The sequence below is a fragment of the Daphnia magna genome, linkage group LG6 (genome assembly GCF_020631705.1).
Source record: "Daphnia magna isolate NIES linkage group LG6, ASM2063170v1.1, whole genome shotgun sequence".
In the NCBI taxonomy this organism is placed as follows: domain Eukaryota; kingdom Metazoa; phylum Arthropoda; class Branchiopoda; order Diplostraca; family Daphniidae; genus Daphnia; species Daphnia magna.
The window spans coordinates 1555490-1569566 of record NC_059187.1 but is presented as its reverse complement, the minus strand read 5'-3'; the positions used below and the strand labels follow the sequence as shown (position 1 = coordinate 1569566).

The 14077-nt window shown below is 34.2% G+C and overlaps 1 protein-coding gene across 2 annotated transcripts; it reads right to left on the bottom strand.

Moving 5' to 3' along the window:
• Window positions 1-10492: 10492 nt before the first annotated feature.
• On the bottom strand, window positions 10493-13689 carry LOC116925669 (integrator complex subunit 13). 2 transcript variants are annotated; one of them, XM_032932391.2, is made up of 12 exons: window positions 13027-13689; window positions 12805-12960; window positions 12553-12748; window positions 12407-12494; window positions 12199-12343; window positions 11948-12135; window positions 11724-11894; window positions 11286-11649; window positions 11106-11231; window positions 10940-11035; window positions 10715-10877; window positions 10493-10656 (listed from the first exon to the last, which is right to left on the bottom strand). In XM_032932391.2, the coding sequence occupies exons 1-11, from the start codon at window positions 13330-13332 to the stop codon at window positions 10716-10718; spliced, it is 1998 nt and encodes a 665-aa protein (XP_032788282.2). In that variant the 5' UTR covers window positions 13333-13689; the 3' UTR covers window positions 10493-10656; window position 10715. The 2 variants fall into 2 exon arrangements, with proteins under 2 accessions (XP_032788282.2, XP_045030951.1); XM_045175016.1 differs by having other exon boundaries at window positions 10656-10877; window positions 12805-12913; window positions 13027-13168.
• Between the last annotated feature and the right edge of the window lie 388 nt (window positions 13690-14077).

Sequence of the window (14077 nt, the reverse complement as noted above, 5' to 3'; positions counted from 1 at the left end):
CCAATCACTAAATCGTGTTCAGCGTTTAATTTCGATTATGCCGTGTGATTTTTGGATAATTTCAAGAGATGTCGTTTTTGGCCGATTTTGACAAAAGTGGGAAGGCTATACCCTTCCCACTTTTTCATTTTTGGACAAATTTCAAATTTTGCTTAAAATACATGAATTTGATTCAGAATTGAATGAAAATCACGAAAATCAGATTTATTTTTCTATTGGTTTTATAGTTTTTGATTTAAACGTTAAAAAGCCTAAATTAAGTTGTTGCGCTAACAGCACTGTTTTCGTTAATTTTTGAAACGGCTGGTATAATGAGAAAACCAAGCACTAAATCGTGTTCAGCGTTTAATTTCGATTATGCCGTGTGATTTTTGGACAATTTAAAAAGATGTCGTTTTTGGCCGATTTTGACAAAAGTGGGAAGGCTTTACCCTTCCCACTTTTTCATTTTTGGACAAATTTCAAATTTTGCTTAAAATACATGAATTTGATTCAGAGTTGAATGAAAATCACGAAAATCAGATTTATTTTTCTATTGGTTTTATAGTTTTTGATTTAAACGTTAAAAAGCCTAAATTAAGTTGTTGCGCTAACAGCACTGTTTTCGTTAATTTTTGAAACGGCTGGTATAATGAGAAAACCAAGCACTAAATCGTGTTCAGCGTTTAATTTCGATTATGCCGTGTGATTTTTGGATAATTTAAAGAGATGTCGTTTTTGGCCGATTTTGACAAAAGTGGGAAGGCTATACCCTTCCCACTTTTTCATTTTTGGCCAAATTTCAAATTTTGCTTAAAATACATGAATTCGATTCAGAATTGAATGAAAATCATGAAAATCAGGTTTATTTATCTATTGGTTTTATAGTTTTTGATTTAAACGTTAAAAAGCCTAAATTAAGTTGTTGCGCTAACAGCACTGTTTTCGTTAATTTTTGAAACGGCTGGTATAATGAGAAAACCAATCACTAAATCGAAATCAGCGTTAAATTTCGATTATGCTGTATGATTTTTGGATAATTTCAAGAGATGTCGTTTTTGGCCGATTTTGACAAAAGTGGGAAGGCTATACCCTTCCCACTTTTTAATTTTTGGCCAAATTTCAAATTTTGCTTAAAATACATGAATTCCATTCAGAATTGAATGAAAATCATGAAAATCAGGTTTATTTATCTATTGGTTTTATAGTTTTTGATTTAAACGTTAAAAAGCCTAAATTAAGTTGTTGCGCTAACAGCACTGTTTTCGTTAATTTTTGAAACGGCTGGTATAATGAGAAAACCAATCACTAAATCCTGTTCAGCGTTTAATTTCGATTATGCCGTGTGATTTTTGGATAATTTAAAGAGATGTCGTTTTTTGGAAGGCTATACCCTTCCCACTTTTTCATTTTTGGCCAAATTTCAAATTTTGCTTAAAATACATGAATTCGATTCAGAATTGAATGAAAATCACGAAAATCAGGTTTTTTTTCTATTGGTTTTATAGTTTTTGATTTATACGTTAAAAACCCTAAATTAAGTTGTTGCGCTTACAGCACTGTTTTCGTTAATTTTTGAAACGGCTGGTATAATGAGAAAACCAAGCACTAAATCGTGTTCAGCGTTTAATTTCGATTATGCCGTGTGATTTTTGGATAATTTAAAGAGATGTCGTTTTTGGCCGATTTTGACAAAAGTGGGAAGGCTATACCCTTCCCACTTTTTCATTTTTGGCCAAATTTCAAATTTTGCTTAAAATACATGAATTCGATTCAGAATTGAATGAAAATCATGAAAATCAGGTTTATTTATCTATTGGTTTTATAGTTTTTGATTTAAACGTTAAAAAGCCTAAATTAAGTTGTTGCGCTAACAGCACTGTTTTCGTTAATTTTTGAAACGGCTGGTATAATGAGAAAACCAATCACTAAATCGAAATCAGCGTTAAATTTCGATTATGCTGTATGATTTTTGGATAATTTCAAGAGATGTCGTTTTTGGCCGATTTTGACAAAAGTGGGAAGGCTATACCCTTCCCACTTTTTAATTTTTGGCCAAATTTCAAATTTTGCTTAAAATACATGAATTCCATTCAGAATTGAATGAAAATCATGAAAATCAGGTTTATTTATCTATTGGTTTTATAGTTTTTGATTTAAACGTTAAAAAGCCTAAATTAAGTTGTTGCGCTAACAGCACTGTTTTCGTTAATTTTTGAAACGGCTGGTATAATGAGAAAACCAATCACTAAATCGAAATCAGCGTTTAATTTCGATTATTTGCCGTATGATTTTTGGATAATTTCAAGAGATGTCGTTTTTGGCCGATTTTGACAAAAGTGGGAAGGCTATACCCTTCCCACTTTTTCATTTTTGGCCAAATTTCAAATTTTGCTTAAAATACATGAATTCGATTCAGAATTGAATGAAAATCACGAAAATCAGGTTTATTTTTCTATTGGTTTGATAGTTTTTGATTTAAACGTTAAAAAGCCTAAATTAAGTTGTTGCGCTAACAGCACTGTTTTCGTTAATTTTTGAAACGGCTGGTATAATGAGAAAACCAATCACTAAATCCTGTTCAGCGTTTAATTTCGATTATGCCGTGTGATTTTTGGATAATTTAAAGAGATGTCGTTTTTGGCCGATTTTGACAAAAGTGGGAAGGCTATACCCTTCCCACTTTTTCATTTTTGGCCAAATTTCAAATTTTTCTTAAAATTCATGATTTCGATTCAGAATTGAATGAAAATCACGAAAATCAGGTTTATTTTTCTATTGGTTTTATAGTTTTTGATTTAAACGTTAAAAAGCCTAAATTAAGTTGTTGCGCTAACAGCACTGTTTTCTTTAATTTTTGAAACGGCTGGTATAATGAGAAAACCAATCACTAAATCGTGTTCAGCGTTTAATTTCGATTATGCCGTGTGATTTTTGGATAATTTCAAGAGATGTCGTTTTTGGCCGATTTTGACAAAAGTGGGAAGGCTTCCCACTTTTTCATTTTTGGCCAAATTTCAAATTTTGCTTAAAATACATGAATTCGATTCAGAATTGAATGAAAATCACGAAAATCAGGTTTATTTTTCTATTGGTTTTATAGTTTTTGATTTAAACGTTAAAAAGCCTAAATAAAGTTGTTGCGCTAACAGCACTGTTTTCGTTAATTTTTGAAACGGCTGGTATAATGAGAAAACCAATCACTAAATCGAAATCAGCGTTTAATTTCGATTATGCCGTATGATTTTTGGATAATTTCAAGAGATGTCGTTTTTGGCCGATTTTGACAAAAGTGGGAAGGCTATACCCTTCCCACTTTTTCATTTTTGGCCAAATTTCAAATTTTTCTTAAAATTCATGAATTCGATTCAGAATTGAATGAAAATCATGAAAATCAGGTTTATTTATCTATTGGTTTTATAGTTTTTGATTTAAACGTTAAAAAGCCTAAATTAAGTTGTTGCGCTAACAGAACTGTTTTCGTTAATTTTTGAAACGGCTGGTATAATGAGAAAACCAATCACTAAATCGTGTTCAGCGTTTAATTTCGATTATGCCGTGTGATTTTTGGATAATTTAAAGAGTTGTCGTTTTTGGCCGATTTTGACAAAAGTGGGAAGGCTATACCCTTCCCACTTTTTCATTTTTGGCCAAATTTCAAATTTTGCTTAAAATACATGAATTCGATTCAGAATTGAATGAAAATCATGAAAATCAGGTTTATTTATCTATTGGTTTTATAGTTTTTGATTTAAACGTTAAAAAGCCTAAATTAAGTTGTTGCGCTAACAGCACTGTTTTCGTTAATTTTTGAAACGGCTGGTATAATGAGAAAACCAATCACTAAATCGTGTTCAGCGTTTAATTTCGATTATGCCGTATGATTTTTGGATAATTTCAAGAGATGTCGTTTTTTGGAAGGCTATACCCTTCCCACTTTTTCATTTTTGGCCAAATTTCAAATTTTGCTTAAAATACATGAATTCGATTCAGAATTGAATGAAAATCACGAAAATCAGGTTTTTTTTCTATTGGTTTTATAGTTTTTGATTTATACGTTAAAAACCCTAAATTAAGTTGTTGCGCTTACAGCACTGTTTTCGTTAATTTTTGAAACGGCTGGTACAATGAGAAAACCAATCACTAAATCGTGTTCAGCGTTTAATTTCGATTATGCCGTGTGATTTTTGGATAATTTCAAGAGATTTCGTTTTTGGCCGATTTTGACAAAAGTGGGAAGGCTATACCCTTCCCACTTTTTCATTTTTGGCCAAATTTCAAATTTTGCTTAAAATACATGAATTCGATTCAGAATTGAATGAAAATCATGAAAATCAGGTTTATTTATCTATTGGTTTTATAGTTTTTGATTTAAACGTTAAAAAGCCTAAATTAAGTTGTTGCGCTAACAGCACTGTTTTCGTTAATTTTTGAAACGGCTGGTATAATGAGAAAACCAATCACTAAATCGAAATCAGCGTTAAATTTCGATTATGCTGTATGATTTTTGGATAATTTCAAGAGATGTCGTTTTTGGCCGATTTTGACAAAAGTGGGAAGGCTATACCCTTCCCACTTTTTAATTTTTGGCCAAATTTCAAATTTTGCTTAAAATACATGAATTCCATTCAGAATTGAATGAAAATCATGAAAATCAGGTTTATTTATCTATTGGTTTTATAGTTTTTGATTTAAACGTTAAAAAGCCTAAATTAAGTTGTTGCGCTAACAGCACTGTTTTCGTTAATTTTGGAAACGGCTGGTATAAGGAGAAAACCAATCACTAAATCGAAATCAGCGTTTAATTTGAAGGCTAAGGGAAGGGAAGGCTATACCCTTCCCACTTTTTCATTTTTGGCCAAATTTCAAATTTTGCTTAAAATACATGAATTCGATTCAGAATTGAATGAAAATCACGAAAATCAGGTTTATTTTTCTATTGGTTTGATAGTTTTTGATTTAAACGTTAAAAAGCCTAAATTAAGTTGTTGCGCTAACAGCACTGTTTTCGTTAATTTTTGAAACGGCTGGTATAATGAGAAAACCAATCACTAAATCCTGTTCAGCGTTTAATTTCGATTATGCCGTGTGATTTTTGGATAATTTAAAGAGATGTCGTTTTTGGCCGATTTTGACAAAAGTGGGAAGGCTATACCCTTCCCACTTTTTCATTTTTGGCCAAATTTCAAATTTTTCTTAAAATTCATGATTTCGATTCAGAATTGAATGAAAATCACGAAAATCAGGTTTATTTTTCTATTGGTTTTATAGTTTTTGATTTAAACGTTAAAAAGCCTAAATTAAGTTGTTGCGCTAACAGCACTGTTTTCTTTAATTTTTGAAACGGCTGGTATAATGAGAAAACCAATCACTAAATCGTGTTCAGCGTTTAATTTCGATTATGCCGTGTGATTTTTGGATAATTTCAAGAGATGTCGTTTTTGGCCGATTTTGACAAAAGTGGGAAGGCTTCCCACTTTTTCATTTTTGGCCAAATTTCAAATTTTGCTTAAAATACATGAATTCGATTCAGAATTGAATGAAAATCACGAAAATCAGGTTTATTTTTCTATTGGTTTTATAGTTTTTGATTTAAACGTTAAAAAGCCTAAATAAAGTTGTTGCGCTAACAGCACTGTTTTCGTTAATTTTTGAAACGGCTGGTATAATGAGAAAACCAATCACTAAATCGAAATCAGCGTTTAATTTCGATTATGCCGTATGATTTTTGGATAATTTCAAGAGATGTCGTTTTTGGCCGATTTTGACAAAAGTGGGAAGGCTATACCCTTCCCACTTTTTCATTTTTGGCCAAATTTCAAATTTTTCTTAAAATTCATGAATTCGATTCAGAATTGAATGAAAATCATGAAAATCAGGTTTATTTATCTATTGGTTTTATAGTTTTTGATTTAAACGTTAAAAAGCCTAAATTAAGTTGTTGCGCTAACAGAACTGTTTTCGTTAATTTTTGAAACGGCTGGTATAATGAGAAAACCAATCACTAAATCGTGTTCAGCGTTTAATTTCGATTATGCCGTGTGATTTTTGGATAATTTAAAGAGTTGTCGTTTTTGGCCGATTTTGACAAAAGTGGGAAGGCTATACCCTTCCCACTTTTTCATTTTTGGCCAAATTTCAAATTTTGCTTAAAATACATGAATTCGATTCAGAATTGAATGAAAATCACGAAAATCAGGTTTTTTTCTATTGGTTTTATAGTTTTTGATTTATACGTTAAAAACCCTAAATTAAGTTGTTGCGCTTACAGCACTGTTTTCGTTAATTTTTGAAACGGCTGGTACAATGAGAAAACCAATCACTAAATCGTGTTCAGCGTTTAATTTCGATTATGCCGTGTGATTTTTGGATAATTTCAAGAGATTTCGTTTTTGGCCGATTTTGACAAAAGTGGGAAGGCTATACCCTTCCCACTTTTTCATTTTTGGCCAAATTTCAAATTTTGCTTAAAATACATGAATTCGATTCAGAATTGAATGAAAATCATGAAAATCAGGTTTATTTATCTATTGGTTTTATAGTTTTTGATTTAAACGTTAAAAAGCCTAAATTAAGTTGTTGCGCTAACAGCACTGTTTTCGTTAATTTTTGAAACGGCTGGTATAATGAGAAAACCAATCACTAAATCGAAATCAGCGTTAAATTTCGATTATGCTGTATGATTTTTGGATAATTTCAAGAGATGTCGTTTTTGGCCGATTTTGACAAAAGTGGGAAGGCTATACCCTTCCCACTTTTTAATTTTTGGCCAAATTTCAAATTTTGCTTAAAATACATGAATTCCATTCAGAATTGAATGAAAATCATGAAAATCAGGTTTATTTATCTATTGGTTTTATAGTTTTTGATTTAAACGTTAAAAAGCCTAAATTAAGTTGTTGCGCTAACAGCACTGTTTTCGTTAATTTTTGAAACGGCTGGTATAATGAGAAAACCAATCACTAAATCGAAATCAGCGTTTAATTTCGATTATTTGCCGTATGATTTTTGGATAATTTCAAGAGATGTCGTTTTTGGCCGATTTTGACAAAAGTGGGAAGGCTATACCCTTCCCACTTTTTCATTTTTGGCCAAATTTCAAATTTTGCTTAAAATACATGAATTCGATTCAGAATTGAATGAAAATCACGAAAATCAGGTTTATTTTTCTATTGGTTTGATAGTTTTTGATTTAAACGTTAAAAAGCCTAAATTAAGTTGTTGCGCTAACAGCACTGTTTTCGTTAATTTTTGAAACGGCTGGTATAATGAGAAAACCAATCACTAAATCCTGTTCAGCGTTTAATTTCGATTATGCCGTGTGATTTTTGGATAATTTAAAGAGATGTCGTTTTTGGCCGATTTTGACAAAAGTGGGAAGGCTATACCCTTCCCACTTTTTCATTTTTGGCCAAATTTCAAATTTTTCTTAAAATTCATGATTTCGATTCAGAATTGAATGAAAATCACGAAAATCAGGTTTATTTTTCTATTGGTTTTATAGTTTTTGATTTAAACGTTAAAAAGCCTAAATTAAGTTGTTGCGCTAACAGCACTGTTTTCTTTAATTTTTGAAACGGCTGGTATAATGAGAAAACCAATCACTAAATCGTGTTCAGCGTTTAATTTCGATTATGCCGTGTGATTTTTGGATAATTTCAAGAGATGTCGTTTTTGGCCGATTTTGACAAAAGTGGGAAGGCTTCCCACTTTTTCATTTTTGGCCAAATTTCAAATTTTGCTTAAAATACATGAATTCGATTCAGAATTGAATGAAAATCACGAAAATCAGGTTTATTTTTCTATTGGTTTTATAGTTTTTGATTTAAACGTTAAAAAGCCTAAATAAAGTTGTTGCGCTAACAGCACTGTTTTCGTTAATTTTTGAAACGGCTGGTATAATGAGAAAACCAATCACTAAATCGAAATCAGCGTTTAATTTCGATTATGCCGTATGATTTTTGGATAATTTCAAGAGATGTCGTTTTTGGCCGATTTTGACAAAAGTGGGAAGGCTATACCCTTCCAACTTTTTCATTTTTGGCCAAATTTCAAATTTTTCTTAAAATTCATGAATTCGATTCAGAATTGAATGAAAATCATGAAAATCAGGTTTATTTATCTATTGGTTTTATAGTTTTTGATTTAAACGTTAAAAAGCCTAAATTAAGTTGTTGCGCTAACAGAACTGTTTTCGTTAATTTTTGAAACGGCTGGTATAATGAGAAAACCAATCACTAAATCGTGTTCAGCGTTTAATTTCGATTATGCCGTGTGATTTTTGGATAATTTAAAGAGTTGTCGTTTTTGGCCGATTTTGACAAAAGTGGGAAGGCTATACCCTTCCCACTTTTTCATTTTTGGCCAAATTTCAAATTTTGCTTAAAATACATGAATTCGATTCAGAATTGAATGAAAATCACGAAAATCAGGTTTTTTTTCTATTGGTTTTATAGTTTTTGATTTATACGTTAAAAACCCTAAATTAAGTTGTTGCGCTTACAGCACTGTTTTCGTTAATTTTTGAAACGGCTGGTACAATGAGAAAACCAATCACTAAATCGTGTTCAGCGTTTAATTTCGATTATGCCGTGTGATTTTTGGATAATTTCAAGAGATTTCGTTTTTGGCCGATTTTGACAAAAGTGGGAAGGCTATACCCTTCCCACTTTTTCATTTTTGGCCAAATTTCAAATTTTGCTTAAAATACATGAATTCGATTCAGAATTGAATGAAAATCACGAAAATCAGGTTTATTTTTCTATTGGTTTTATAGTTTTTGATTTAAACGTTAAAAAGCCTAAACTAAGTTGTTGCGCTAACAGCACTGTTTTCGTTAATTTTTGAAACGGCTGGTATAATGAGAAAACCAAGCACTAAATCGTGTTCAGCGTTTAATTTCGATTATGCCGTGTGATTTTTGGATAATTTCAAGAGATTTCGTTTTTGGCCGATTTTGACTAAAGTGGGAAGGCTATACCCTTCCCACTTTTTCATTTTTGGCCAAATTTCAAATTTTGCTTAAAATACATGAATTCGATTCAGAATTGAATGAAAATCCCGAAAATCAGGTTTATTTTTCTATTGATTTTATAGTTTTTGATTAAACGTTAAAAAGCCTAAATTAAGTTGTTGCGCTAACAGCACTGTTTTCGTTAATTTTTGAAACGGCTGGTATAATGAGAAAACCAATCACTAAATCGTGTTCAGCGTTTAATTTCGATTATGCCGTATGATTTTTGGATAATTTCAAGAGATGTCGTTTTTGGCCGATTTTGACAAAAGTGGGAAGGCGGGGTGAAGCGGGGATGATTACTTCACACTTCGTCTTCATCCTACATGGATACGTTGTCAGTTTTGCCGTAAGGACAAACGGTTTCCGAGATTCTATGGCGAATTGGCGACCAGGCCGGACCCTATCGGGAACTTCCTGAACGGAGTGAGGGCACCTAGTAACTTTATTTATCAATACGCTTACCAACGGGGCTTTGTTATTGTACAACGCTCATCGAGGTGCATACATGCGTACGCTTCCAACGTGCGTGTCACTAACTCGTCAAGTTGTCATTCATTAACTATACCACAGACCGCCACAGACCAAGAATGTAAAGACTGCGATCGCCTATACTGGCCAAAGGGCGATGCTCATAACTGCCACCAGGTTCGCGTCGTGTGTTTTAGGCAAGTTTTTTAAATGAATTTTCTTATTTCCCTACTGATCAACAGATCAAGTGATCAGATGCTTCACACACCCGGGGCTTGTGAGCAAAGTATTGCATCCAATTTTTTAATTCATTGGCAGTGGTACTAAAGTTATCCCGCAATTTGGAAGGAGCACATATTTATGGAGGCGAGTGTACCTTACTATTATATCGTGGTTTAGTGATCGTTTAAGTTGTACTGGAATTATGTCGTAGATGGCGGTAGTTTGTAGCTAGTGACATTAAAGGAGGAGAGTACTCATAAAGCTTATGGTTAGTAAGGCCTTGTAGTATTAGTTCGTGTGATTTAAAATTTGATATTGATACCCGGTAAAAAAGCAAAATTCCCTTTTATCTTTATTGTAAAGCGAGGGTTTTAACCCACAATTAAAGCTTACAGTTGATGATGTTTTGGATGCCTGTTTAAGTGATTTTGGAACTGAAAATTAATCTGAGTAAGTCCAACAGAAAACCACAAGTTTTCAGTGTATGTGTCCAATACATTTTTCTCAGAGTTCTGAAATGGATCATCCGTTGAAAACAATCTTCAACATCACGACGACTGCTGAACCATCTACCATAAGAACTAAGCTGACAGAAGACCCAATATCAGAAGTTCTTGACTCCTCTAGAGAAACTGCTATGATTGCTGCAACCCTTAGTATTGTTGCAATGATAATACTGGCTACCTTGTATGGACTCCACCATTTTTTTAAACGTAACAGACAGACAATGGTCATTCCTGTAATATCTCCAAGTGTTCCTATCCAAGATTACTTCACAAGACCAAAGGAACCAATGGTGTTTGATAATGAGTTTTCTGGACACAATTTTAATCAAGAAACAGCAAAGTATTGGCACAGACCACTTCAGCCAGTCACAACAAATACTGATATATACCCTATTGTACTTTAATAGTTTTACTGCAAGTATATATGGGTAGGACATCTTAAAACCAATTTTCTACATGTCTAGTCTATGGAACACAGAACATTTATTATGAAAAGCTAGAATACAACAGCAAATTTTTGTACCTCATGTTTCATGTTCTTTATCAAGATGACCATAAAGCTTTACTGGTCCTTGTCCACCAGCTTTGATACGGCCAACAAACTCCCGTTGTTTTTTTGAGACCTCCGCCGATACACTGGAATTCCATACTTCCAACAAACTCTTACCTGCTATAGATGACCTCACCTAAAGTTCCAAGACATATAAATTAGTCTTAAACTTCTTCAACATGACTTCTAAAAACTTGCGTCTAGTCGTGGGGCTTTAGCTGCTGGCATAGCTACAGGCGAAAGAGGTGTGTCTGGAATGGACGACCTTGCAGAATTTGTTTCTTGGGCGGATTCCTGAAAAAGAGCAATGCATTATTTCTCTAAACATGTTGTCGACGATAATGACTCATTTTTAATTACATACTTTCGTTGATGAAGGGACAAGCAAAGGATTAGGTGCGGTTCCTTTGCTTCTACATTCCAGTAAGCAAGCCAATACACGGCGGTGCTGTTCACTTCTACAGTGATGCCGAAGCATGATCTCGCATTCCTAGAAAGTATGATGTGTCAGGGTTTGACGTGATGGGCAGTGTGTGACATGTACCTTGAAAAGTATGCGATATTGCTCCTCCCTGCGATTGCCTTTAGCACCTCGATCGCGATGACCCGAGCACGTAGGAGGCAATGGCTCGTTCCTTGATTCCAGAGCCAACAGATTATATATAACCTTTTTGCACTCGATGACCTGGTCGTCTGTAAGTTCTTCGTTGACTATAATTTTTGTTAAAGTTTCCATATGGACACCCATATTAAATACGATCGTAGAGCTGATGGTCATTGGCCAATACTGAGTCCAACGTTCCATCCGATTTGATGCTCGTTCTATGGGTAGTGTAGGTCCAAAAGGTTCCGAAAGAAGATAAGGTACCAATTTGTTTTCTTTCATCAACTCCCCAAAATCAGGGATTCTGGCAAGATTTATACAAACAAAAACCGCTTGTTTTTCTTTTTTCATTGACACCGTACTAGAAAATCAATTTACCTATAATCTGTCACCCTTCCCCCAGAGCCTTCGCTAATGCTAGGAGGGTCTTCTATTACGCTTCGACCGATTAGCAAAGAATGCAGAAATATTTCCCCTCCATGGGCCGCGAGCATATGCGATGTTGTCCGTCCACCAGTGCCACTTCTCGGTAACTCTAACATGACAGATCTACGAGAATGATTATTATCAAGTAGTTTTATTATAGTTTTAACTTCTGTTACCGTCCCCCAAGTAGAAAATTGGTCAGACAAGAAGATGGGCGGCTGGTAACATCGACAGGAGATATGCGATAGGCTGAGCTGCACGGCCACATTTCGACACTGTTGGATGTTGCTCGTGGCGTGCACCATTTAAGAGTGACGGTTTTGTAACCGTAACCCTCTTTCATAAGGAAAAGTGCACTTTCATTCTAAAACTCAAGCATGTTCATAAATGTTTTCCATTGGAGCACTGAAATTGTGAAGAAAGCTACCTTTAATTTTAAAATATCAGCATGTGCTGCTACCGGATGAAAGATCTCGACGTCATAATTAGCTGAAGACGAGGCATTTTGCTCCTCTTTCATTGGAATGCCAGTGACAGTGGTTGACGCCAATTCATAGTGCTGGAGCACGAGACTATTAACACGAGCAAAAAGTAGGGCTTCACGTTCGCTTGAATAAAAACAATTTCTATTATACCTCACAAGGCGACTTGCAAGCCATCGGCTTGCACACACTGAAATAAGCTCGCAGCTTAAAAGGGGAGATAATTCTAGACGCGGGTGCTCTAAATTGTACAAACAATGTTAAATTCAACAAGAAATAAAAATTTCGTAAATTTTTACCTTTGAGAGTTAGTGTAGGAGGATTTGGGTAAATATTCACTACCACAAAATCACAGTGATGAATTGGCATGTGTGTTGGAGGAAAATTTCTCTGGTTAATCTGAACAATGGTTTCTTGAAAGAAGGACTCTAAACTTCTAACATACCCATCTTCTCTGAAAGAGCTAATGCAAATGACCCGTCCCCTGTTATGAACCTGTGAGACATCAATCATTTAGGCAAGACTAGATTTTTTTCAAATGAAAATAAAACCTTTGATTTATTCCCAGGTGATTTTAATTTTTCTAGCTGGGCATCGGAACATTCAGTTAGTGATTCAAGAGCTGCCGTAAGGCCATGCATAATTGAAGAATCTCCAAGTCTAGAATCAGACACAGGGACACCAAGTTGAGCAAAGTGATAGGTAATCTGTTAGTTCAAAATTTTTTTTGCTGCATTATGTCAAAATGTCTAATGAAGCATAATAGTCCTTACACTGGTGAGATTTTGTTGGTTTGTTCCCCATGATCCAACTGGATTCACTTTTGTATCACAGATCATGAATCTGATAAGTCTACCTGTAGGGTAAATATCCCATACAATTCTGCAATACTCGAATGATGCTTCTGCTGCGCATGTCCATAGAGATTTGCACACAGGTGTGACAGGTATGAATGCTCCTGGCCCATGACCTCTTGGTTTGTTGAAAACATCTAATTCAATGGGTAAATCAGAAGGACGTGCCATGACCGGGCCGTGATCAATCACAAATACTGTCTTTAAGCTGTTTGGCCAAGACATTTGTGAAGTACGTTTTAACTACTAAATCTAAAAAATTGTTTGTTAGGTTATTGAAATGCCAAAGAAAATAAATAAGGGATTGAACGTAATAAAACGGACTGCCAATTTTGTGAAAACATTTAACGCAAGCAGACATAAAGTTGTTGCCTTCCACCTTTAATACGAAAACAAACAACGGTGACGGATATTGCACGTTGCCATGTTTTGCAATGGGTGTGAAAGTCTATCGTAAAGACGTAGTTCACGTTCACGTAGACTCAGACTCAAAGTCATACTCATGGTTCATGGAACCTTATGGAACCCTAGACTCTAGAGTTGTATAGACTGTAGCTGTAAACTCTGTAGTCCGGCTCCGGCAGTGGGTCGCAGTCGCAAGAGCTACAACTCAGACTAAACTGTCTGAATTGCCTTCATGCAATTAATGCAATACATTGCTGTATTTATAGTTATGCGCTTACATTAAAACGTAAAACATCATTAAATAATTTTTATGAATAAAATGAATAAAGAACAGTAGAGATTAACTTCATAAAAATTTAAGAGTAAACGTTTTAACACGGTCAACGCAGTCGAACCGTAAAAGACGATGTTTGCCGATCCGCCCTCGCGAAGCTATAACCAGCTATAACAGTCAGAATATTTAGAGCATAAATATCTTTTCATTTTGAGCCCAAATTTTGGACCCTCATGAACCCTAATGCCGAAATCGAAGTGTATTTAATAATGCATATGGTACCTTCCCTTA